Source organism: Pelmatolapia mariae, linkage group LG12 (genome assembly GCF_036321145.2).
Source record: "Pelmatolapia mariae isolate MD_Pm_ZW linkage group LG12, Pm_UMD_F_2, whole genome shotgun sequence".
In the NCBI taxonomy this organism is placed as follows: Eukaryota; Metazoa; Chordata; class Actinopteri; order Cichliformes; family Cichlidae; genus Pelmatolapia; species Pelmatolapia mariae.
This window is the reverse complement of record NC_086237.1, coordinates 17,607,097-17,634,117: the sequence shown is the minus strand read 5'-3', so window position 1 is coordinate 17,634,117 and position 27,021 is coordinate 17,607,097. Positions and strand designations below refer to the sequence as shown.

Below are 27,021 nucleotides of genomic sequence, written 5' to 3'. Positions count from 1 at the left end.
AGTACATCAGGGAACATTAGACAGTTTTTTGTTTTCAAAAACAAAATACTGAAACTGTGCAATTGACGATAACCTTAATATCGCATTCATTTTGACCTGAATTGAATATAAAATTCATTTTAATAATCATAGCAACATATCATTAAAATTTACTAGATAAAATCTAAAGAAATGAAAACTGAAAATAACTGACGGTAATCTGTTTTTCCAAAATTTATATTAGACAGATTACATTATTTGATCCTAGTGTAGCAGCTAAAGAAATATTGCATATTGTAATTTTTTTTAAGTAGTTCACCTCTCAGGTGCACTTGGACAGCAAGTCTTCAACATGATTCATTGGCTCCTATAAATATTTGTAGCTATCACTGCTTGGTGTTAATCCCCAGGATTCATACAGTCACTCAGCAGGAATAACTAAAATATTTAATGTTTAAAACATAAGTCAGGAGGCCTCAACAATACTCCACTGAGCAACAACCCACTGTCTTGTTTTGTGATTATCATTGTGATTTTCTCACAACTTTTGAGGATAAATGGGATTGATGGCAGGAATGGCATATGCAGTTTGGGGATTTAACAGAGGAATGGGGTAGGGGTAGGAGTAAAGAGCAGACCCGATGAGAGCAGAGGGAGGTGGACCCATTGGTACATTGCGGTACATTAGCTGAGAGGGAGGTAGTCTCATTCTGTTGGGGATAAATGAAGGGGGCAGGGGAGGTTGGTGCCTGGAGTCTCTGGCTGTTTTCTCGTAGCCTGACAGGACACACGGCAACGGCAGGGTGGCGGCGGAATAGGACAGGCTCTGCTGAGCGGGAGAAACTTTCTGTTGCATTGTCCTGGATTTCTCTCTCTTCTCTGTCTGACAGGGCCATGGAGACATCCTCTTTGCACAAGTCAGAGAGTCATCCTGCTGAAGCAACCTTCCCGTTTGGCCTTTGGTACTTGGCCGAACTGGAGTGGGTCGTAGAACATTGACAGATTTTGGAATAACTCTGGTGAAGCTAGAGGTAGATGTTGGAGCCCAGCCAGGTTTCACAGAGTATGAGGTGGGTAGCTGGAAAGGATAAAGGTAATGTTTGCTTGCTCCTTTGTAGGACTTCCAGTCTTTAACTTGGTTTTTAATCGAGTCAGAGCCGATTTGAGAAACATCCTTATTCTGTCCTTTAGGTTCTTTGTGTGTCTTACTAACAGTCTTGCTATCCTCACTGCGGCCCGATGGATTTTTGACAGAAGCGTTTTGGGACATTTCTGAGCTTGATGCAGCTTTATCTTCACCTCCTGCTGGACCTTCCTCTGATGAAACAGAGTAAGGGGAGGGGCTGCGGGAAGAGGAGGAGGATAAAGGGAGTGGGGAGCCATCAGAGGAGTTGCAGTTTCTGCTGGAAGAAGCCCTGGCTGGAGACTGGGAGCAGTGGATGACGGAGGGCCTTTCTTTATCCTCGCTCTGAGAACTGGGCGGCAAATTGAGGCTAGCCTGAGCCATTCGCTTTTTTTTCTCCAGAGGAGAGATGACCTCTCCGGCTGCAGTCGATAACTGAGCAATCCACGAGTTGGATGCGGGCAGAAGGTAAACAGAAGGGCAGACATTATTGGTGGCTCTGTTTGGCTCAGTGTGGTGTCTGTCAGCCCAGAGAGCAGAGTGAGGATGAATTACTGCTTCACTTTGACAGGAAGATTCTGGACTTCTCTGGGTGAGTAACTGAAAGACATAGAGGAGGAGGGATTTTAGAACACAATATAAAAAAACACTTCTCTTTTAGGCGTTTTGTCAGAGTTATAATTTGTTACCTCTGAATCAATGTCTCTATCTGAATTAGTTCTTTTCCTCTTCCCTTCTGCCTTAGTCATCTTGCCATCCAAATTTCTCTTGTATGGCTTTCGTGGTTTGCTTGGAGGCAGGGGTTTGTCTTCCTCTCCTTTTATATGCCTCTCAAAGGGAAGCACCAGCCTGTCACATAAGCAGCACAGTTTAAATTGAGTCTCAGCTGATGTTATAGTGTTTGAACCAAAAAAGGTTCTTGAGAAACAGAGTCATCCTCACCTCTCATAATGTCTGCGAGTGCAAGTAGCTGCACTGGTGCTACCGGGGCTTCCTCCCAGCTCATCGTAGACTTTCTTCCAAAGGCGTCGTGCTGTCACCTGTTGACAAAAATGAACGTGTATAACAGTTAAAAATCATTACACTATTTAAACAGTTCCCACTAGGATGGCAGTATCTGGTATCCTAATTTTATGCTGTTTCTATCATGAAACCATAGACTGTATATAAAAGATGGATGTAACCACCTACTGGTCCATTCAAACCATAAATCCTCAATTTTGTATTTATTTATTTTTGGAGACAGAATTAAAATCACAATTGGGCAAGAGGATGGACAGTTAACAACATGCTTGAGTGCCATCTGTGCAGGTATGGGTGCACTGCCACTTGTTAGTGCACAGGCAATTCATTTTCCCAAGGGGGTACATTAGAAACTGAGAAACAAGGAATTCACCAATAAGGTGGAGTCAGTTCTGCTCGATATTAATTCTTTGAAAGGGCGGGCTAAAAATAGGACTGCGGTGAAGGTGTGGCCCTCCACAGAAGTCCCAGTTTATCATGGAGCCCCTTGGAAAAGTTAATTGTCCACCCCTATATTAGAGTTGTGTAACATACCAAGGCAGCAACAGCGTGATTAAAAGGTCCAAGTCAGAGACTTGACCTGGAGTAACACCTAGCAGACAGCGCTTGTGTGAATTAATTTATTCATGTTTGTACCTCAGGTGCTTGGACCCTAATATATTTACTTATAGATCTATTTGTAAAAATGTTTTTGAGGAAGGGCAGTGGTTGCTTACCCTTTAAATGCCATGTCTGCTGGTTTTCGGTATTGAAATTACACTTTCAATTTTAAACCTGTGCTAACGTAGGTGGCTCATATTGGTGTATTTACAACCTGGGACAAAGCAAAGGTGGTCAACACGAGCCTCGATCTAGTTCCATTTCATTATGAGTTTCACTCTCACAACTTATGCCACAGTGTCAACATCAAAGAAAACAGAGCATGGGGAGCGATATGTTGACAGCGTCGCTGTCTGCATCTCTAGCACCTAAACCTACAGCTCATTTCCACTTAAAAGCCCGCCAGCAGTGAAGCCTTTTTTGCATCTGTTACATAAGCTAAATAAAGTACTTACTGAATCATAGCCCCCAAGTTTATCAACAGCTTTGTAGATCTTCCAGAGATTAACTGAGAGTGGGGGGGAGACACACACACACACACACATGAATAATCTACTTCTTTTTCTAATTCCATTTTAACAATGTGTTTATATAAAAGCAATAATAGTGTAAACTCACTTTGTTTAAAGCCCAGGTGGGGAATCCTTTCTATGGGTGTACCTTTCTCCTTCATAAAAGAGTGCAAACTTGAGACAAATGCCTTCTCCTCCATCTGCACCACACTGGCCCTTCCTTCATCTTCACATTCAGTTGTAGAGTCGTGAATCTCAATAACAGCTGGAGAAGCCTACAGTAAGAGGAAACAGATGCATGAAAGGACTACATTAGTATGCTTTGTAAATGTGTCACAGTCCACTGTTTTACAGCTGAAGGTACTGTAAGAGAAATGGGAAAAACGACATGCAGAGTTGTCTCATGAGACACAAATGTTGAAATGAAACGTCAAAATCAGAGAGTAGGGTTTTACCGCTACTTTCAATAGATAACCGCTATACATCCTGTCTGGAGAGAACGCAGCAGACTTGTGGGGTTTTTGGTCTGGAGCTGTCAGTCACTGGTACAAATGTCACTCAGTAAAATGAGCTTGAGCCGAGAAGAGAAGAGTCGTTGCAAGCGCTGTATGTGAGAGTCAGTAGGTGAATAAAGATGTTGTTTTGCAAGAGCTCCAAAAATTGCATACGCTTCTGCAAAAGCAGTGTCAGTGACACTAACGAGGAATTTAAGATACCAAGAAATTTGGCGTCAAGTTCACATTACTCAGAAGTCCAGCAGAGGAAATTCACAATGTCACTATTTGTGGTTTGCAAGAAAACAGAAATGAAACAGAAAAGGCATGCAGAATTAAAATCGTTGCTTCAAAAGATTTCAAAAAGCTGAGACTCAAGAAGAGAAACTGTTGCTTAATTTTAGCTCAGATGATATTTCTATTGTTAAAGTAAAAAAAAAGAAAGAAGAACAACAAAAAAAAAAGGGCAGCTAAAAACGAACCCTTGGGTGTGATAGTCTTCCGTTGTTCACAGCCACTGTGTCGCTCACGCTGTGTAAACACTGGTTCATACATCACAAATGCTGATATAGTCACTTCTCGTAGTGAAAACAAAGAGTTTGGAATTTACAGCAGCTATTTAAATGTGAGATCTCACATCACAGCTGCATTTGATCAATTTCGGTAGATTGGATGTCAAGGGATACCGCAGTGGACGCTGTCAATATTTTACTTTGAATCACCACATATAGAAGCTGCTATTTCTGTGGCACTCATTGTACAACAAAACAGCTAGAGGCGGTTTCATATTGAATCAAGTTCCTCTATGTGGTTCCTGGTTCCGAGAAGTAAACCCCTAGAGTGAGTAATAGTGAAGGTGCAGGCCTCTAACCAAGATAGCCCAACTGAGTCACAGTTCAGTGGCTTTACACTCCTGTTCCCAGCCAGCAGCAAACAGCTCTGACTTTCCACTGTTTTCTAAAGGTTTTCTCATAGGCAATATTTTTTGCACCGCCTAAAAGAGCACCCTGGGCGACCTGCTTTTCTCGCCACATTTGTACAAATCAGGGGATTTTGATTGAATATGCGGCAGAATGTGCGCGCGCAATAAATATTTGTCTAAAAATGTGAGAAAGTGGTGATTGGAATCTTGCACAGAATTCAGCTCGTCTGTTTTCAGTCATTGTATTTTAGATCTGATTCACAAAACTTTCAGGTTTACACATCAATGATCGCCTACAGGAAATGTCTTCACTGTAAGCCACATAATGAAGCCCCTGCGCTGAAGATCGCACTCAAGACCAGAGAACAAATATCATCGTGAAACTTTCGGTTGATTTTCACAGATGAATTTTCTTTTCTTTCTTTTCTTTCTCTTTTTTCTCTCTCTTTTTTTTTTTTTTTGGAAAACTGTGTGGGTGATGTTGATGTCAATGTGTTGATACACAATTCTCACAATGATTGTCAGCGGCGTTCTGGATTGATGCTATCGTCAGGCCAGAAGTCACCACAGAAACCACCATGCTTTCAACTAACATCAGCTTTGGAAATTTCATGAGCTAATTTGTGTTTCTCATATTGTTCCTCTCATTTCACTTACCAGAACAGCGGCTGTGAGTGGCAGTGCTCCCGCAGTTTCTTTATGTGCAACGAAATATTGTGGCGTGTGAGGTGTGTGTGTGTGTGCGCCTTTTCGAGGCCTCTCAGAAAACAAAGCAGAATCACTTATTCCTCCTTACTCATTTCATAATCGACCATAGAGATGAAACGACTGTACGCACATAATCAGCACTTCAAAAAATCGCCACTCAAATCCACTGAAAAGGGGAAATGAAAACACAACACATAACTCATTCTGAGTAGTCATGTCTGTAGTCACTGATTAACTGTAACTGATGGAAATTGCCCAGACGGCTGCCAGAAGACCAACTGTCATTTTTTTTTTTTTTTGTCATTTTATCAGCAGTGACAGAGTTTAGTACCTGCTTTGCGGTCCCCTTCTCTTCGTCACTGGCTGCCGTTTGTTGTGACGTTTCATTCTGGTCCTCTTGAGCTTCAAAGAGACAGAGACGGTAAACTCAACAAAAATCGAGTCATTTGGGTATGTGAATTTACCCGAGCCACCTAGAATTTTTTTTTTAAATTCAAGACCTATCTTGGGTAGAAGTATGCAATCTGATCAAAATTTAAAAGCATCCCTCATACATAATATTAAAGGTGATTTTCATCACTGTTCTTGTAATTTGGTCAACATTTATAATGTTTGATAAGTGCAGGAAAAAAAAAGAAAAACAGTAATCTGTAGAACATATTGTCAACTGGGTGTGATATAAAACCACAGGTTGCAAAACCACTTCCTGCTCATGAACACAACCACTTGTACGCTGCACTGTATGATATTGCGACACAAGAACTACAGTATTTTGGCAAGATAATCTCAAGCAAGATGAGAATCCACTGAGGCACTTTCATTCATTTGCCTGCCCTGCATTAATGTGAACGTTAGTGGTTTGTGATATTTCGCCTGGCAACAGTTTGACTTTTACTTTAGTGCTTCCATGTTCAGGACTGCAAAATATATGAATTTATGAATGTAGCTGGAAATAATATGAATGTTTAAAAAAGCCAAACAAACAAGAAGAAAATACCAAGGCTGGGAATGAAATGCAATTCTGAGAATGACATGTCATTCTTCACAAACTGTCAGCTCAATACCATGAAGCCCTCCACCCACAGTGATATCATTTGTGTGCAAAACCAATATGCTTCTCTTTTGAGATCATTTATTTCCTGTGCTGTGGCTTGAACCTTTAATTCTGCTTTCAGTAGCCCTGAACTTCTCCATTTTGAGTGTTGGAGAAATATTTTTGACATATTGTTTTAAAAAAATGTTCCATTGCCTCTCAGAGGTTATTTAGCTTCACATGAAACACGCGCTTGTGTTGGTGTTCAAAGCAGATATCGATTGGAGTCACATTATTGTGACAGATTAACTGCGGCACTTTAAAAACCAGCGAGAACTCCTGTGACACTTTGTGACGTTTTGGGTCTAACAGTCGCTTCTGTCACAGATGAATGTCATGGACATGAATTTACTTTTGCAAAAATCTTCAAAGTGTTGTTAATAAACAACTTCAAAAGAACTAAAATCATCCCTAAAATGATGTGTTTAACTCGTTTCTATACATTCATAAAGCAACACATGTAAACAGCATCTACTTTTGAGTACAAAATCAAGATCGTTCTTACCCATTTCCAGATGTTGCCTTCTAGTCTCCGGCTTAACTGTGACAGTAATTCATGCAACGCTCACATCAACTTGACACCACAAAATAGGAAGGTGTCTCCACAGGACAGTTTCATTGGTTGACTGATGTAACACCGCAAATGAGTCTGGGAAACTGAGTCCTTTTTTTTCCCCTTCCATCAGCTGTGTTTGAATAGTCAGCTTAAAACTTTATTAAAATCTGCATTTGGGTATCTTACAGTGTAACAGCTGTAGCTCACAGTGTGCTGTTTATCATTTGTGTTTTTCCTGAGGACATGCTATTGTCTATACTCGTGGTGTCATCAACACATGAAACACATATTTCTGATTTTGTAGAGATTACTACAAGTGATTCTATCAAAGATTTCTTATACAGCTTTCATGTTAAACAAACATACCGACTCAACTCCAGTCACATGTAAGTTCAAATATAGTTTAAATGGGGGCGTAACATTTCCTGAACATGTACACTAATGACTATTCTCAGATAAACATAGGAAGCTATCACTTATTAACATCAGTGCTTAAGTAGGTAAAAATATTTTTTTTAAAGCAGACGGTGTCAAACATAGGGCCCGGGGACCAGATTCGGCCTGCCGAACACTCCAATCTGGCCCAATGGAAAATGTGAGGGAGGGTATAGATTTTGAAGTTGCTGTAAGTTCCTACTGATAAGGACCTCCCCCATGACCACTCATAGTGCACTAAAATAACTAGATAAACATTTAAATGACTAACAAGTTCCAGTTTTTTCATTCCATACTATAGAAATATCTATTTTTTTAGAACAAAGATACAAAAATACATTTTCTGTGAATAAAAAAACCCCCAAACTGCTTTTATAATTACAGATCAGTCTGGACAATGTGCTACCAGAACCTTTCCCGTAATTTTACGGTTTTATTTCTTACTATTTAAGCCCAAAGAGTCATGCTAAAAGGTTTCCTGCATTTCCTGCAGCAGCATTTCATTGCACTTCTTATTTCATTCAGTGTGTAGCTAAATTTCTTTAGACTGTTAGAAAAGCCAGTTTCAATGGTCTGGCCTGCTTAAGATTAAAGTGGGCTGTACGTGGCCAACAATGTAAACTGAGTCACAGAGGAATGCTTGTTTACTTCATGAGCAATGGAAGATATGTGGACTATTTTTCACATAGAGTTCTTATACTCTTACCACATTATGTGCGTTCTGACTCGTAAGATTTGAAGGTTTCTGTAATAAAGCTAATAGGATCTTTATGCATACATATACATATATCTATAAAGACTTTTATATGTAAGCTATTGCATCTTTTGCTCACTGTGTACTGTCCCTTAAAAAAGGTCACACCTGGCACATTTACTTCAATCAAGTTGTTGAACCACAGACTGTGTATCTTTGCGTGTAATCAATGCTTTGACCTATATATAACGGTGAGGCTAGGCTAACTGTGCAGTCAAGTTTCTTATTATTTTAAAAGGTCAGCTTTATCTGCTTGTTGCATGTACTGAATACAGGTTTTCAAATTTGCCAGCCTTACAGCAGATGTAAGGTGAATCATCGTTAAACCCGTTAGGCTGTCCAGTCTTAAAAAATCCCTGTCACGCATCAAGTGACAGCACACTTATTCACATGTGTGACGGAGGAAACACAGGGCCAAACAAAGTATAGATAACATAAAACACAGCAAAGATAGGAGTCATCCAAAAGCCAGCAGGCTACAAGAGTATTATTATGCAAGTGGGAGTGTCTGTTTTATTGACATCATTCGAGTATATTCAGAATGTTCATTTTTCAGTGCATCATGTCTAAAAGGTCAAACTTTCCGCTGTTACTAGAGTGGGATGTATGCAAACCTGAAATGGTATTTTAAAATTGCACCATTTGGGTGAAGGTGTTTTAGACTGGATTCACTCATGCATGTGCCTTTGACTCATAGCAACTAATAGAAATTAAAGACATACTCTAAGTGGTAACATGTAGGTAAATGAAAGCTTTGAAATTTCCTGGCAGCTGCAGGGATTTAAGCCCGTAGGTTGTATTTTAAGGAAGTGTGAATGTTCTACTTCTTTAAAATGGTTTCTACTGACCATCGCAGAAAGATATCACGTTTAAAAATAAAATGCTAGGATATGGCAGAAGCAGAATTTTCCACTAGAGATGAGTGCCCCCCCCCCCCCCCCCCCCCAAAAAAAAGAGAAAAAAAGTGCGTGAAAGAAAAACGGTCATCTGTCTCCTTATTACCAGTTATGAGTCAGAGTCTTGAGATTTCCTGCAACTCGGGAGGCACTGGAGTGACTTTTAAACACAAGTTGTTTTTCTTATTTGAGTAATATATATATCTATATATATATAGATATATATTGTTGCTCTTTTTTCACCTGAATCTCATTTTAAAAGTGTATTTTCCCTTAATTTTCCTTTTGCTATGTCACACACAGCAAACCTATATAGATCTCGTGATAAAGCACCCGAGTCAAGAGATGCTGCACTTGACGCGATCCACATTTCCTCCGCATGTTTTTGATCTGTTTGAAAGGGGGATGCCCTATTCCTCCATCTGTTGCGGATAGAGTGTGACATTTCAAAATGATTAACACTTCAAATGTCAAAATAACCAAATATCTACAAACTGCCCAAATTTCAAAGGGCTTTTTTTCACGACTGATAGACATGTTCTTGTTTTGGTCTTTTGAGCAAAAATGAGCAAAATGAGTAAAGCTGCTCAAAAAAAAAGTGGAAGACATGATCGCAGCCGTTAAGACACACTGAGAAAAAATGAACTTAGAAATATCAGGTGTGAGAAAATGTTTGCGCCCTCCCCTTGAGGATTTATAGGAAATGTATCTTAATTCCAAGTAACTGTGACAATAAATTTTGCAGAAATCTTGTGAGCTTTTGTATCTCCTAGCGCTGAAAACAAACGCAGACCTGATGAGCAGATGAGCAAAAGCATCATTCTTAAGAGTGAGAAAATCCCCAGCTTTTCATTTGTGACTTTCACTGACATAAACACTGTGAGGTTGAGAGGAGGGCAGCTCAATGTAAATGAGATGGAGAGAATATTGTGATTTCAAAACACTGATTTCCTGTCTGAAGTGACTCACTATCCTGGGAACAATCTGCAGAGTGTGTAACTGGCACATAACGATTCCAGTCACGGTGACAAATGGTTATTAAGCAGGCTGCAATAAAATCCTCCGTTTGCTTTTTTGTTTTTGTAGGTTAGGGATTTAAAAAACGATCTGCACCTCTCCCCGGTTGTTTTAGGGATCGGCACGGATCTTCAGAAGTGAACTCGCAATAATTTAAAGCAGAGGTTTAAAATTTAGTTTCTAGATTGTGTAGGCGTATGTGGAACTTGTCCTGAAACTATACTGGCTGATTAATTTCTTGACAAGCCAATATTAATTTACATTAGAAAAAGAGTTTCAGTTCAAATTTTGAATTTAAACAAGCTCAGACAAAATATTTATGTATTTAAAGCGAAGCAGGAGGAAGAAGCGCGCTCTTCAGACTGTTATTAAAGTGCCATCTCATTGTGAGAAGTTCTTTAACTGCATTTAAACTCAAGATATGAATGATAAAGGCTCATCAAAGGCGAGAAGATATAAGGCACTTGTGTGACACATGCAACAACAAGGCCTTGTGACAATGTGACGCTGCTAAAACAACAACAGAATAGCTCTTAACTTCTCTGGAAAACAAGTTTGCAATATTATAAAGCAGGTAATTTCTTCACTTGAACACAAGATTTAACTGAAGGATGTGGGAGAAGCAAAATCTGATTTTCGTGTGAAAATGAAACCTATGCATTAGAGGTGAATTCCCCAGCTGTTGTCTCATTCCAGGAAACTGACGTTAAGCTTGTGTATACATCTGAGTTCCTGTTACACCTCTGAAAATCCCTGAAGGTTTTCTATGTTATTTCAATGTGTTTCTAATGTACATCTACGCCTGTTTAAAAAAAACATGACAACACAGATTGCCTATTTATTTTTATTATGAAGGACGTTTGTGCATTACAATAGACTCTGGAAAAAAAAAAAAACCTCAAACATGAAACATTGGAATGGATAAACAATGCCCTTTGCTATTTGCGATCAACTCATTTTTTTCCTTTTGTTAACTGACCTCAAAGTTCAAAAGAGCATGATAAAAAAAAAATAGTGGTCTTGCATAAAATGTGCCGACAAGCTGCTTAAACGTGTCAATAAAATGTTATCACTGCATTCACGCCCCGTCATAATGGCACCATAATATCGTCACTTATCGTCAGACATCTATTATGCACTCAGTCAACCTCAGTCCAGCGAGATCCAAATATAACAGAACAGAAATAATGCTGATTATGCCTTCTTCTTTTCAACTTCTCCCTGAAAAGTTCAATATGTTCAAATGGTGAAATGATGTGGCCCATATGAGGAAGGAATTGAAATGAAATGAAAGCAAAAACATTTGCTCACAGTTAAAAAGGAACCATTTTATGCATTTCCTACTACAGAGCCTACCACTCAGAGCACAGCAAACAAGTTTTGTTTTTTTTAAATATGTAATTAACCACAGTCGTATCAGTAAAGGTTTCAAATTCACACAGGATGTAAATTCAGTCACATAATAACGATAATAATAAAAAAAATTATTCAGTCTGCCGGTACAGAAAGGCAAAAATCAAGGCAAAAGTTTATTCTGTAGCTGGTACCACCACCTTTGATTTTTTTTCTTTCCTGAAATGGAGAGGAGCAATTGCTACAAAGTAACGACGAAATTATACCTGAAATCAAACTGAAGCCACTTTGGAAGAAATGTGAAATAGAAATGCTCACAACAGAATTAAAGAGGCTGACACTGCATCACATTTACAGGACTTAATTCTGGAATGACAAAGGGAGGTTTTTGGTTGGCCTGTAGGTCTTCACAAATCCCTACGCTATGCCATCACTTGCTTATAACATCAACGATTTAATGGAAATACTTTCTTGAAATCAAAAGCTTCAGGCCCGCGATGACCATTCATGTTATTTTTATCCAGGAAGTGGAGGCTCATTTGCTTCACTTCGGCCTGATATCTAGTGTGTGAGGACTGACGTTGCTGTGTGTCGTGTTTACTGCAGAGGTCCTACGGGCCTGCCGCTCCGATCGATGATCGGCGGGGAAAGCGGCGCGCCGGGCTTACATGAGCTCCACGTAATTGGCCGGGAACATTCCAAAATGGCTGTCCGGGCCGTAGCCTCGCCACCAGCCCTCGTCTATCATCTCAATCCCGGTAATGATGTCGTCGGGGTCAAAAGAGATCTCTGTGTCATCAGCTAAAAGAAAAGAAGTTTGGATTTATTTTAAGAAATTTCTCAACACATACTTCAGTCAAACTTCCTAAACACTAAAACCATCAAAGGTGTCACTGAAAGCGCTCTGGCACTAAAATAAAACCCCATGATCTCAGATTTCATGACTTTTCCTAAAATGGGTTTATTAATCATACAGTGAATTCTAGGGTGTGTGGGTAAAAAGAAAAAACACACTTCTACCTAGAAGCACCAAAAGAGTCATTGTGACCCTGATAGGCATCAGTATGAAATACACACATTTTAACATAAAGGCTGAATTAACATGAGTCAGAGCCAGTGAGGTGCGCTTGACAGAGTACTTAGATAAAAGATGAATAGCTGAAGGGCTGAATAGGTTGGATATTTGGGATGTTGAGCCAGGGCAGGGTGGATGCTGCAACTTCTATTTTCATTCTCCCTAATCTTTGTTCACATCCCCCTTTTCTGTCACTCTTTACTGTCTTTTACCCGTTTATTTCTTTTACAAAACATACTGCTACTTTTAGGGTGACTTTTCAGCGTCATTTTCATCTTAACTGAGATACTGAAGCTAACTGGAAACAACAAGCACAGCGAGATAAAGCAATTCTGAACTCTGCATTACTTAGTAGCTACTGTGTCAGAGCTGCTGATGACTGTCATGTGTAGCAGGTATAATTAGGTTTTCCACAAAAAAAATTAATATACAGCCATATTCCTTCTATCAAGAAAGTGTCCCATAGATAAATGTCCATGTGCTTGAATTTGGTCAAATATTTGAGAACTTTAACCCCAGACTGACCAGCTTGGTAGTCATATAAAGCTCTCGCACAGATGCCTCTGTCTGATGTCTCCTCAGCAGTCACTTCATAGGTGTTAGTCTCCTCCGCCTAGGAGAGAACAGAGAAATAAAGTTTTAATAGTGGCTGCTTATGTCTATCACTGTCCAGCCAAAGGTAAGTAAACACTCACTTGAGAAGGGTCTTCATAAACTGGCTCTGTAACGCACGAGTTAGCAGTCGGTGCTTCTTCTGGAATAGAGAGAGAACTGTAAGAATGAGTGTGTGGGGGCCCTAGGCTGTCAGCCTTACCAGCAGGTTTCAGGAACAGCCTTTTACCAAGATGCAAGTTTAGTTATTTTATCACAAAACAGCAAATCACGACAACGTGTTTATACTGAAGCAGATGGAAGGGTCGGGAAAATGATATAAAGGATTAACACTGCCTGTGAAATGAACCCCACCTTGCTGCTCCTGAGGGGCTGCGTCCTGCTCATCATACTCACACCGGGACGGCCCATCATCATCATCATCACCATCAGGCTCTTATCACCCAAAACACCAGCACAGACATGCATGTGGAAGACATTCACAAGAGCACACAAGCTTAAATTCCACCACCAGGCTCAGACATAAGGGCGTTCTTGGTCTGCTTAACTTAAGGAGTATCAAAACAAGTCTTAAGAAAACAGAATGGAAGCATGACTCATGATGAAATGGCAGATTACAAGAAATGTGAAAGATGAGACACCAGAACAACGAGACACAAAGCGATTCGCTGTTGTTAAGTGTCAGTCTGACACCCAACTTGTTGTTTGTGTGTGCGTTTGTATGTTTGTGTGTGTGTGCGCGTGTGTTTAAAGCTCACACCTGTGGCATGGACAGGAGAGGCGGAGCCTGCAGGTACAGGAGAAGCTTGGCGCTGAGGTGAGCTGGCTCGCTCAGATTCAAACACTTGCTTAGACAGAAAGGGGCTTTGAAGACGCCCTGAGCAGAGATGCACATTGAGCCCCCAGAACCCCCCAAAAAAACAAAACAAAAATTGAAGAGACAGAAAACAAAGACCAGACAGGTTGAGCAGAGGAAGAGACAGCGTTATGGCGACAGAGTTAAGTATGAACTACGAGACAACTAGACAGTCTGATGGAACATTTCAACTATGGAAAAGGACAGTGATGGGGAAATAATCTTACAGAATTACAGAATTTATACCTACCACTACCTGAAAAAGATGCTGACATTCAAAGATTTACATGACCAAGTCGTTGTTTACAGTGCGAAAATACCTGGCTGAGGGCTTGCAGGAGCAGCAGGAGGCACATCTGAGTCACTGGGAGTTATTCCTCTCTCTCTCTGCTTGAACATTTCTCTGGGGTTCACAGCACGCTGAGAGATGAGAGAAGCAGCCTCCTGAGAGGAAGAAAACCAATAATATGTACAAAAAGCATTAGACCGAGGTCGTCGGTAATGTGGTGGAAAGTGTTTGTCAAACGACACAAAAATCAATCAAAAATAACAATATATGCAGTGAAGAAAGATGTCATGCGAGACAAAAGCTGGAAGAGAGGTGCGTTCCCCTGAGCATCAAACGGCTTACACTGGATTAGAGATTTAGATTTAGGCAAAAGAAAAGAGAGTAAATTAGCCAGAAGAAGATCACTTGGGTGAAGGGGAACTCACATTAGCCTTCTCCACAGATTCACCTCTCTTGACTGCTCTCGTCTGGGCTGCCTGGTTCTCCTCCTGCTCCTCCTGATAATGTTAACATCAATATTGGCACTGCTGACTTTGCTACCTTCCTGACTTGCGTTTAGAAGATGTATGCACCACCAAAAAGTACTCAAAAATGAACACGGTTAATTAAGTGTAGTCGTGTCAGTGGCCCAGTGAGGCACTCACCCAACGGGGTTTTTCCTGCTCTCTACTCTCTGCTTCCTGCTGCTGCTGGTACTTCCTAATTAATAATGAGAAAACAGAGAAAATGTAATTTGAACCTTTGTTTAAAAAAGAAAAGATAAAAAGAAAGTATTGCAAACTGGTCTCATTATTAGGTAAGCCTACTTTTGCTGGTCGATTTGAGAGGACCTCTCCTTGTCCCTTTTTTCTCTCATCGCTGCCTCCTTGGCCTCTCTGTCTTTCCTCTCCCTTTCCAGGTGCTTGCGCTCCTCCTCTGCCTTGCGCCGCTCCTCCTGTCGACGCTTCTCCTCTTCTTTCTAAAAGCCAATCACAGCAACAAGGTCAAACGTCACAGTCATTGAAAAGCTTGATTTTACAATGATTAATCTAAGAAAACTGCAGGGAAATTAGCGCCACCAAAAAGTTACAACTAAGCGGTTACTCATCACAGTTACACCTGGGATGGAAAAGGCTATGTGCCATGTATTTTTTATAGAGTGAAAAATACATGGCACTAAGGAGCTTAACAGAAAATTTGAGACATTTCTTGCAGTTTCACAGAGATAAGAGACAAGTACATATTGTTTAATGAGTGTACCTCTGCCTGGGCCCAGAAGTTGTCTTTGTTGGTCTTTCTGATTTCTGACATGGCGTTGGTTTTCTGGTAGACTGAGCCCTGCATGACAAGAAAACAAACATCGATATGCCGTCCAGTGTTGGCAGAATTGCCAGAGTAAATTAAAATACAAAAAAAGTATTCTATTTCACAGCTTACTTGTGGATAAACTTCATAAGCACATCCATATCAAATCACTTTTTTCTGTCAGTGATATGACACAAAATCTAAAATCTGCTCAGCTTTTAATCAGTGCTGTGTCATCACTTTGTCATCATTCCCAACACAGAGCGCAGTGGAAAGGGCGAGACTGTACGCTGCTGACACCGGCGGTCAGTAGCACACAGCAGCTGAAATGCAGAATGAGGCCAGGATGTGACAGGATGCATGAAGGCCTGGCTTGCCTTTCCTCAATATGAAGCACCTTTCACATCACATTAACAAGGCTAACTGATAAACCAAAAAAAAAAAAAAAATCTGATACATCAAAGAGCGCTGAAGAAAGTCAGAACAGAGGATGACTCATTTTTCAATATGTGCACAAGTGACCAAGAACAATGTTGCCTTTGTTTATTTTCTGTGTGAACGTGACTGCATTTCCACACCAGGGTGGCTTGAACACACTCTTCCTTCTGCATTCTCACTTGGCACAGACGCACTGTGCAAAAACAGTGAGAGATCTCACACAATCACTGCATGGCACATTTTCAATATAATGCAGATTGAGTTCACCGTGAAAACGCTCATGGAGCAGTACGAGTGCCAATATTTGGATGTCTGGATCGGCAGCTTCATTTCTGTGACTGTTTATGACTGAATGCAGATGTTTGGGCAGGGAAATGATGCTGAAACACGTGTGCAGAGGTAGACTGTGATTTTTAAAAGGAATAATGACTATTTTTAATATGGATCCCATTAGCTCTTATAAATCAGATTGCAGATGACCATTAAACAACAACAACAACAAAAAAAAAAAAAACATTTAAGACGTGTGCATGATCTGAGATAAAGGAGTCTAGTTAAGATCTAGTTCACTGCTTATCTTGTTCTATTGTTGACAGGCAAGTGGAAGTGCATACCACGGGACCCTGAGGACCGCTGTCCTGGAAGCGGCTGGAAGCTTCTTTGTGGAAGCTGTAGTTGGCTCCTGAGGCTTTAGCCACCTTTTGCATAATCGACTCGGGCTCCACATCCTCCTCTGCTCTAGCGTTTATTGTGACATGTGCCCCCTGAAACAGCAAAGAAGAACAGCTCCTTTTAAAACACAAAGGAGGGAAACCCTTCTAGTTTCATCTTGGTTCCGACACACAAACCAGCCACAGCAATGAACTCCTTGCAAGTGTGGCATTAATAACACTGACATCATTCCAGCAAAGCTATTACATGAATGACAATTCAAGGAGCAGGAATGTGTATCCATTTACTTAATGTCATGCGGTAAAGTCAGCATTAAGGTGCATGCAGTTAGGCCTCCTCTGCAAACACAAGCAGACAGCAGTACAAATTCCAATGTGTATTTGAACTAGACTCAAAGGTTTCACACTACCTTCAGAAAATTGGACATGGCACTGACATGATTTGCACATATTCCCTTCCTGGCATCCTTTACTCCCTCTCCAGTCTGAAACGCAACAACATTTAGAGGGTTAGTGACCACAACAGAGACGGCAAACACATGTTTAATAGCTGAGTGTCGCTCTGACCCAGTTGATGAGGACATATTTGGGCAGGCCGGAATTTGGATCCTGGACCCGGCAGAAAGCATACATCACTTTTCCACTGTTGAGTTCTTCAACCAGCTCTTCCAGTCCTCCATCTGATGCATAAACATTGTGGAAAAGTCAAATGGTTATTGTGGTTCATTGTGTAACTGTGGGCATTTTTTCCCCATTGCAAATCATGGGGTGAGAAAGCAGAGGCAAGCAGTCCTTTTGTGCTGATATTCCAGTACCGCTATGCTGACGTTGGCATTCCTGCACACATTTGCTAATATCGTGTCGAGATCATAAAAACTTGATTAAAATATCCACATGGTTACTCACCCCCTTTTTCTGCCAGTCGGATGTCATCGCTGTTTCCCTCATAGGTGAACAAGGCCCTGTATAAAGCACCAGATTACACTTAATTACACCACTGGCTGAAAACAGATCCCACAGACAGAAAAGTGGATATGCATCATTTCACAGTAAACAAGAGTTGTTTTGCAAACCTATTCAAAGTATCACTTAAGCCCCATTTACACACGATACAGGGGAAACAGGTGTAGTGTAAACACTGCTGCAGTTTCTAATCCTCATTTCTATCAGCCTTTTGAGTAATCTTTACAGGCCGCGGGCCCAAGAAGAAAAATTCCACTGAAATTTCTTTGCTATGAAAATCCTAGTAAAAATAAAGACTAGCAGACCTAAACAAACAAGCTTTAGTTAATACATAGCTCCATTTTCTGTGTGTAAATACATTAATAATGGAGGCATTTGAAGAAGCCTTTCATAGAGTCGGGTTTTTCGTGTCGGGGTCAGTCTAAACGAGTTTTTGTGGGTTATTTGTATGCAACAAAATATTTATTTAGGTGATGAATAGCAGGGGAGTTCCACATAAAGTTAATAATGTAAAGATTTGGCTGATATGAACTCATAACTGTGTCAGTTTTTAGTAAGTTGTAGGTAGGTGTATGGTGTTGTGACATTCTTATTTCACTTGGCTTGGAGGTCTCCTTCCAGAGACAACCCAGGATGCATTTATGATTTACTACACAGATGAACTGATCTGCTCCTGCACAGAATTCATAAGAAGCAGCCATATGTTATAATGCTAATTATAGCTCAACACAGGCTGCTAATTTAAGCCCAACAATAAGGCTTACAAAGTAAAAATCCAGTGTGCTGTGGATTTTAAAGGGCATTTGCTTGTTATCAGGACACAGCACGTAGCAGTTCATATCAGAGGAACTTGCTCACTCCGAAAGATCACTTCTTTATTCTACATTTACTTAATCCTGTTAGCAGCACCATTTTAAAAAAGCAAATTGCTGAGCTGGTAGGCGGTGGCTGTCGACTGCTTAAAATGAGGGAAGCAAGGCAAACATTGATTTGATGAGAGACATTTTCAGAGTCCACACAGAGCCAGCAGTCCTCTCTCTGAACACGTCCTCCTGGGGATTATCTAATTCGGGTCATCATTAAACACGGCGGTTGAACTTCAACAGGTTTAAATTTCAAACCACAAACACTCTCTGTAACGTTAGGTAAAACAAAGAGGAAGTTCTAGTATCACTTACTGGTTATAAATTACTTCTGATATCTTACCAGGAAGTGGGCAAGGACGCTAGCGACTTACCTCACGCCCTTTCATGATTTCATTTAATTTGAGCTAAAAATACAGTCAAAGCATGGTAGTTGGCTCAGTATAGCCGTCAGACTGACAACACTGTAACTAGCTATCTCGTTAGCACATCTTTAAGGTTATTAATCAACAGATCACCAATAAATGTCAGAAACTAAACTCCCACATTATACAAAGATGACTCTTAATAAACGTTATCGGTTATATAAAAACTACAAACTCTAATGTGGTTCCCAAATTACCATTATTTCCAGGTAACTGGCTAAGTTTATTTTACGATAGGTTAAGTTACTTGTCGACTCGCTCAAAGCTAGCCAACAATGTAGCTAACAACCTCCCTCGTACAAACAGCTAATACTGCTATGAAAATGTTTCTCCTTACCAGTTAGTATTGGATTTTTCATCTACCACTTCTTTATATGCAGCTGTTAATGCAGGGCCATTTTTGCTGAGGTTAACTGCCATCGTTATTCTGAGTACAGCTAGCCAGCTAGCTACCGGGATGCGCCCTTCCTATTGGGAGGAGTGGCAATGATGCTGCTGACTTTCAGCTGGGGGGGGGGGGGGGCTAGTTTACCCTAGAGGCTAGATGTCAGCCATGGTGCACCCTATATTAACAATAATAATAATGATGATAACAGTGTGGCGTGACGCTGCCGATTTGGGTGTGTTGTGTGCGTTGTTTCTAATAATTTACCAGGTCGACTATAATTAGTTGCAGCGATGTTTCCGAAAAATCATGATGCAAATATCAAAGGTTTAGTGAGATCAGACGAAACTGACCTTTACGCAATCACTGCTGTCTGCACCGCAAAAATCTCCCATAATGTTACTTATCAAACGTCCACAGGACCAGTAAAGGCCTCACCTTTTACTGGAAACTCATTGAAATAAATTAGAAATTCAAAATTCTAACCCTACAGTTATTAGAGCATATTACATGATTATTTTTTTTAACTTGTGTAACTTTAAAACAAACAAACAAAACAAAAAAAATGGTGCAAAATATATGGTTCCTCTCCCGTTTATGATATACATTTCTCCCAAAAGTGTCTATATAGGAAGTATAGGAAACAACTACAGGGGTCAAATGTAAAGGAAAATTATGAACATTTGTCTTGATTCACACTGGGAATTTTCATAAATATATCACACAGGCAACTGCTTCTCAATACCTGGCAAAGCTGCTGTAATATGGTGATAATGTGCTTAAAGTTAATTCACGGAACTGTGCATGTGCATACACCCTAATACAGGTTGTGATACTCTATGGCAGGGTTACTTGATGTTCTGGCATCCACAAAAGAGTCAAGTAGACAGCTCCAAAAGAAAAGTAAGACACATTTTAGTCAATATCCAACCACAGTTGAAGGAATAGTAACAGTGAATAAATTTTAGCAGTAATAGGACTCACAGTAAAAATAAACACCAGTGTATGTAATTTAGGTATAATAAAACCGGCTTTAAGGCCCTAAAACAAACCAAATCACATATTTCTCTATTTCTACCCTGAAAATGTCTTCATAGCAACATTTAAAGGACTGAGACATGAATCACTGCTGTAACTATAGTACATACATATTTCTCTCTCTCTCTCTCCAGAGATAAACCTAAACTTTTATTATAAAATAAAGGAACCATTTACCATTTGTCTTTAAGAAGTATGTAAGAAAATGAATGCAAAATGTTAATTGAATGTTTTTTGGTTATGTCAAGTCAATGCCAACTCAAAAAAATCATAAATACCCAATTTAAAATCCCCCGTGATGAGGAACAAATGCAAACAGGTGCTGCAGTGGTTGCCAAAAGCATTGTAAATGAGTCAGAGAGCACTCTGCTGGACAAGCTGTGAGGTGACACCATTTCTAAATGACCCCAAACATATTTTTTCTGATTATGTTGGGTACAGAAACATTGTGTGATACGCTGAGAAATCAGTCAGACTCTGCATGAAATGACTGCAAACAACAAGAAATCAAGATGAACTTTATTCATGTTATAACAAGGTCATAATTATCTTGTGTAGGTTACGTGAAGACGTGACTGTTCATCATGGCAGTTCAAGCACACATATTCCAGATTTTAAGATGCGTGAAGGCTGGTCCTGCATTCAGTAAAAGCTAAGCTGATTTTTTTTCTTTAAACAAAACATTGTGAACTCTTTATGCAGGCTTCCAGTTCTACTGATGTAATGAATCACCCATTTTGGGAATACAGCCCTGATAGCAAATTTACAGTTTATATGACACATTCTCTCTCTCTCCATATATATATATATATATATATATATATATATATGTATGTATACACAAAAATGAGGGTTAAGGAGGGTTAAGGCTAAACTTTTAGTCAGAGGTGTTAGGCAGATGAAATTCAACGAAATCCCTGATATTCTGCAAAATGGCTGAGAAGGATCACCAGAGTGCAAAGCATGCCAAGCTGCCTATATGAAACCGTACTGAACACGTGGGTTAAAGGAAGTCAATGTAGCATTACTCATATTATGAACTGAGGCTCTTGTTGAATAGTTGGAAGATACCCAGCTTTCTAATAAATAAATAGCTAGATGAACAAACACCAATGCACACAAAGACTGGACTTGTAGTATTACACCAGAGGTGTCGGAGCATTCGGTGGGTACATTTTCAAAACATTTTAGTATATACGGTATACTTTCAGGACAACTTGTTTTGACATGTTTTTATTTTTACAGTAGAATATTAAAAATCTATAGTCAGCATCTAAACAATGGTGTTAATTCTACAATCAAAGCTTCTTAAATAATCATGCTTAGCTATTTACCTTTCTGTATGAATCTATTAAATAATAGCTCAATAGCAGAAATTTCTTGCTCCTTCTAATATCCAATAATTCCCTTTATACTGGCAGCATCGACGCACTGAATTGTGATTTTTGACAACTTTTCCCAACTACTTTGTCCAACAGTTACAATGGATTATCTTACTATTACATTATGACACATCAAAATCGTGCTCAATATTCATGACACAAATGAGAAAAAACAAAACAAAAAAAACCCCAAAACAAAAGCCACAAACATTATACCCTAAAAAAAGGAAAAAAGTTTACTGTCAGTGTTGCTTATTAATGAAAAAAAAAAAAAAAGCAGAACAATGATGAAAATGAACATAAATCCTGATATTTAAAGCATACCAAACTGTAATGTTATGACTTTAAGTGACACAGAGCTGCAAAACATCAAGTCTGTTCAAAAACAGCATCATTTGCAAGCTGTTCACAACCACACAACCAATCGCTTTAAAAACACTGAAATAAGTGGAGAGAAATAATGAGAGTAACAGTATGTTTCGGAAAGCATATATTTATGTGCAGCACATACCCATTGTGGTATGTCTTTGATCACACTGCAGTAAGTTGCAGTCAGTGATGGGTCGCTATTTGAACAGAACCGCAAAATTAGGCAAGTGTTATTTTTGACTGCGTTAACCCTGATCATTTTTCTCACCATGGGTCACTGCATGTAAAAGGCTGATGATCTTCTTAAAGATACCTGAGTAACTGTACTGAGGAAGTGGCGCACAGCTATGACTGTACGACAAAGAGTAGCCACATTCATAGCTACACAGCATAACATGTCAAACAGCAGTAGTTTTTGAGCACTATGGACACCAGCCGTCATTTATTATTCAAGATGCAAGAACGATGGCATGTGTGAGAAAGATGGAGGTGGACGTTAACCTACCCGCTAATTTATAAACAGCAGCTCCCCAGTGTTTTCAAAACAACTCAATACTGTTACAACTCCAATTGCAGCGGATGATGGAGACAAATCCTTCTTAACACCTTTCACATTGTTTCAGGGCAGAGACAGTTACGTGCCAACAGATCAGCTGCTGGTAATGGCACTGCACACTTTTGTGTTCAACAGGAAACATTCTGTCTAAATTGCACATCAACATAACACAGAAAGGCCACCAGAAAACATGAAATACAGTAACAAGACATCCAGTGGGGTGCAGACAGTACCTCTGAAATGAAGGGAGAAATGATCTCCTAAATCAAACATTTTGTTTCTGAGTAGCATGACGATATGACTCAATGATGGTAAAAATGATGCTTATAAAAAGCAACAATTATAATGATCATCACAATAGCAGGAGTAACAGTTTAAAGTCTGAGTACGGTGGTAGGGATTGTAAAGAGTTTTCTGGTATTCCATGTGGGAGTGCTTTAAGGAGTCCATTAGGTCCTGCTCAGCAGATCCATACAAGTCATGAAGCAGAGCACACTGTATCAGCTCAACACACACAAAGTTAAGTGGCACTGTACCTCATAGTACCGCTTCCTTCTCCAAAAGGTGGGCTGTTGTTTAGTTTACCCCCCTCCCCCAAAGTCCCCCAACTACTTTGATGCTCATTTACTTCAAGTTACAAATCATCTGTGTTTCTTTTGTTCTCGTAGTTCTGATCTCGTTCTGATCTCCTTGGTGTTCTCACATTGCATACTTCTGTGTCCATTCTCTTGCTAGTTTGTTGTACCTGTAAAACACATGCAATGTGAAAAGTTTAACTTAACCTCAAACTCAGAACTTAATCTTGCAGCATGAGTGTACCTGGCTGTGAGCTCAACTGTGTCAAAAGCAGTCATGTTTTACACTTACTTTTCCCTGTCAGCTTTGTACGTATGGGCGATCTCTGGTACCAGCGGGTCATCTGGGTTTGGATCGCACAGAAGAGAGCAGATGGACAATAATACTGTGGAAGAAAGAATCAAAGTTAAAAATCTTTGAGAGGTGATTTATTATAGACGTAACTGTGTTCTACTCCTACCACCAGCACAGCAAGATGTCATTTCAACTTCTTAAATAATCAAAATCACATCTAGAAGCACTCCAATCATTTCATATGTGCCATTATAAATAAGTTCAATAATAATATGTTAATCAATCACTACATGGATGCACTAGCCCAAAATTAGCAGATAAATCGGACCCATCTACAATACAATCCAAAAAAACTGAAGGTATAATTTTACCTAAAGTGTAATTTTATGTTATGGCTTTGGCATCATTTTAATTCTCTCAACAAGCAGGCAACAATCTGTTGGCTAAATCTTTTTTCCAAACACTTTTTGGCTCATGTATTGGATATATGTACATCCACACCACACATTTAAAAAAATTTTTTTTACCTTTTGAAACTGTAAGTGCAGGTGACCACTGTGACCTCAGAATGTCCAGACAAATACTTCCATTGCTGTTGATATTTGGGTGGTAAATTTTTGTTGTGAATGCAACCTGTTCCAAAACATAGAAAAAAATGATGTAAGGCCAATTATATGACAGAATAAATTAAAAAAATAAGAAGCATTTTACCTCACTGTTTTACTCACTTTTGGTGGTTTAAAGGGGTAATCCGTTGGGAAGTGAATGGTGAGGAAGAACACTCCACTCTGATATGGACTGTCACTCTGTTTAAATAACAAGAGAAATAAAGTAAGGGGTCATGATTTTCATTTATAAGCGCACTTTAACTGTATTGGGTGTGATAAGTGTTTCACTTACTGGACCCATTATTGTTGCCTGCCAATGAAACACTGAGAGGAGGAAAAACAAAATTATGTAAATCACACATAAATCTTCAAAGATTACTCAACAACTGTTAAACTACTTACAATCCTCTCCAACTGGTCCAGCAGAGCACTGGGCAGGAGGATCCCTCTGCAGGTCCGACAGTTCCTAAAAGTCAGGGCAATTACAAAGTGAATCAGAATGTTTGAAGTTCAAAGAAAACACAAATTAACTCTTGATGTGATGCTATCACAATCCATGTGCCAGCATACTGGCACCATCAACAGTTCTTGATAGACTACACAACAGTCTACAAAACATTGCAGTCTCTGTCTACATAAATAAGAGATGAATTCATTCGCTAAGCATAACCTGGAGGTCTTATGAGCCACTAACGCTGGTAAGTGAAACTGGTGTGGGAATGCTTTTAGAGTGCCTGCACTCTAAAAGGAACAATATTATAACACAAGATGCTGCACTGCAATATAATGTCATAAATATTTTGTCCCACCCATATGTTCCATCTGACAGGCTGTTTTATATAGAAATAACACATCTGTAGCAGGAGAAAATAGGCCAAAACTGAAGCCTCATCAGTAGTTTGATGAACTACATACCCACGGATTAAAAGCATTTATTTTAAATTAAAATCTAATTCTCCTCCCCCCAAGAGGCATGCTGTGATATGTAATTAACTCAAATCAAAGCTTGGTTGACCACAGAAAGAAAAACAGCAGATATTCAAACAGAAATAAGGCCCGTTATTAAACATCTCTTGAATGAAAGCCTATCTATTCTGTTATATAAATATACACAGTGCCCTGCTCCAGTGCCCCATTTGCCATTCCATATATGGCAACACTGACACTAGGGTTCAATTTTGGCAACCAACAAGCAGCTGTCATTCAGCGACTGAACACATCATCAGCCACAGTTACTGATACAAGGATAAAGACAACTGTCCGCCCACTGATTTATCAACAAGTCATCTACATACCCAACAATAATAAAAACAAAGAGCACACACACAATACTGTCAAAGCCGAGCTTTACGTTGCACTGTGAAACACAACTAGAAACACTAACAAGAGTGCTTAGTAACCTTTCAGGAGAAAAATTCATAATTTCACACAAAGAAACATTTAAAATAAACAGCGTGTTTGTTGACTGCAACCGTTACTGTAGCAGTGCACCAATGGGGCCACCGGTGGGTTAGCTTGTCTTTGTCTATAAATTATTTTAAACAGGAGCAGAAAAATCAAGCTAGCACTGCTAATTCGACCCAAAGAAAAGGTTAGACACAGGCAACATCGTTACAGAGGGGGCTCAAGCTTAAAAAATATATATATTGAAGATATGGCTGGCACTTGTAAGCAAATATACACTCACCTTCTGAATTCTTTTCAACGCCATTGCTTCAATGGCTATGCTAGGTAGCCTGTCAGCTAACAGTTAGCACTTCACACATAAAATTTGGCTTCTGAGGCCGCGTACTTTCAAATCTCAGTGTACGTATAAACGACAAATGCCGTCTGAGTCTGAACGTTTGGTTTCTAGTATAAGCAATGTGACCAACAATGAGTTATATGTTGATCTTTCTTAGGAACAACTGAGCTATTTTGCTGCTGTCTCCTTCTCATTACTGCTCTTCTCTGGGTGCCTGGCAGCCAGTTTAAATATCGCGAGACTTTACTTAAAAGTCACGAATTGACCGACCTACAACTTCCATTGTTGTAGTTCAAACTGTAATTTAACCAGTTTCGAGTTACGATAAAAGTAAAAAATCTGTATAAATAAAAAATAAAACTAGAGAAAGAAATCTGATTTCGATTTGTTTAAAAACAAAAACTATTAAATTAACGTATTAACTTTTTGTTTTAAAAATGTATTCATATTTTAATGATTTCATTATTTTTGCTTGCTTGTTTGTTTTAAAAGCGCTCAGACAAAATGCGCATCCTTCAAGTTTAAATAGACAGACAGTGGCAAGCTACATGGCTTCAAGCATTATTACACACAAAGGCTTCAACAATAATTGAGGAGAGGTGTCCACAAGATGTCACTGTTTGAAAAGAGCTAATGCACAAGGAAACCACATAGTCAGAATAGATTATGCTGTTCAACTTTTACTTTAAATAGTTTTTCGGGGTTTGAAGCACAATTTTTCTAACCAAACACTGCACTTCCCAGAATCAAAGAATTGTATTTTACAATGTTGTTTCAAATTATTTATTTCAAGTGCATGACAATCGATGAGTAAAGTACAATGAGGTCAAGCACGTCTATTATTTACACGCACATAAAGAATAGAGAAAAAGACTATAGAATTGTTCATTCAATACCCAATCACTGTAAAGGCATATTCATTTGAGTCAGCTGCATGCTCCAGTTTCTGCATGGCCTTGTCTTGCAAAGCCTCATGAGCTTCCCTTTATATGTCTTAAACAAGAGTGAAAAAAGAGCTCTCATTATTTTAGTGAGTATGCATGAATGGCTCGCAGTGTTCATTCTTCTTAAATGGCTGATTCAGTGTCAGGTTGAGGATCCTATCGTCAATGTGACACTGAGAGGGAC

General features: G+C 39.5%; 3 protein-coding genes across 6 annotated transcripts; all 3 read right to left on the bottom strand.

Moving 5' to 3' along the window:
- Positions 1-247: 247 nt before the first annotated feature.
- arid5a (AT-rich interactive domain 5A) lies at positions 248-6,977 on the bottom strand. The gene is made up of 7 exons (XM_063490223.1): positions 6,960-6,977; positions 5,693-5,763; positions 3,344-3,512; positions 3,181-3,233; positions 2,045-2,142; positions 1,792-1,951; positions 248-1,702 (listed from the first exon to the last, which is right to left on the bottom strand). Exons 1-7 carry the CDS (start codon positions 6,961-6,963, stop codon positions 518-520), a joined length of 1,740 nt encoding a protein of 579 aa, XP_063346293.1. The 5' UTR covers positions 6,964-6,977; the 3' UTR covers positions 248-517.
- A 3,963-nt stretch (positions 6,978-10,940) lies between these two features.
- On the bottom strand, positions 10,941-19,416 carry dbnlb (drebrin-like b). Of its 4 annotated transcripts, XM_063490330.1 has the most exons (15): positions 19,279-19,416; positions 17,597-17,652; positions 17,258-17,370; positions 17,101-17,175; positions 16,634-16,783; positions 15,537-15,614; positions 15,104-15,255; positions 14,942-14,996; positions 14,723-14,794; positions 14,329-14,452; positions 13,913-14,029; positions 13,507-13,587; positions 13,236-13,294; positions 13,066-13,153; positions 10,941-12,266 (listed from the first exon to the last, which is right to left on the bottom strand). In XM_063490330.1, exons 1-15 carry the CDS (start codon positions 19,359-19,361, stop codon positions 12,130-12,132), a joined length of 1,440 nt encoding a protein of 479 aa, XP_063346400.1. In that variant the 5' UTR covers positions 19,362-19,416; the 3' UTR covers positions 10,941-12,129. The 4 variants fall into 4 exon arrangements, with proteins under 4 accessions (XP_063346400.1, XP_063346402.1, XP_063346403.1 ...); XM_063490332.1 differs by lacking the exon at positions 13,507-13,587; XM_063490333.1 differs by lacking the exon at positions 13,913-14,029.
- Positions 19,417-20,871: 1,455 nt separating this feature from the next.
- ube2d4 (ubiquitin-conjugating enzyme E2D 4 (putative)) lies at positions 20,872-26,104 on the bottom strand. The gene is made up of 7 exons (XM_063489877.1): positions 25,837-26,104; positions 24,552-24,615; positions 24,442-24,473; positions 24,270-24,347; positions 24,069-24,174; positions 23,539-23,632; positions 20,872-23,416 (listed from the first exon to the last, which is right to left on the bottom strand). The coding sequence occupies exons 1-7, from the start codon at positions 25,858-25,860 to the stop codon at positions 23,371-23,373; spliced, it is 444 nt and encodes a 147-aa protein (XP_063345947.1). The 5' UTR covers positions 25,861-26,104; the 3' UTR covers positions 20,872-23,370.
- Between the last annotated feature and the right edge of the window lie 917 nt (positions 26,105-27,021).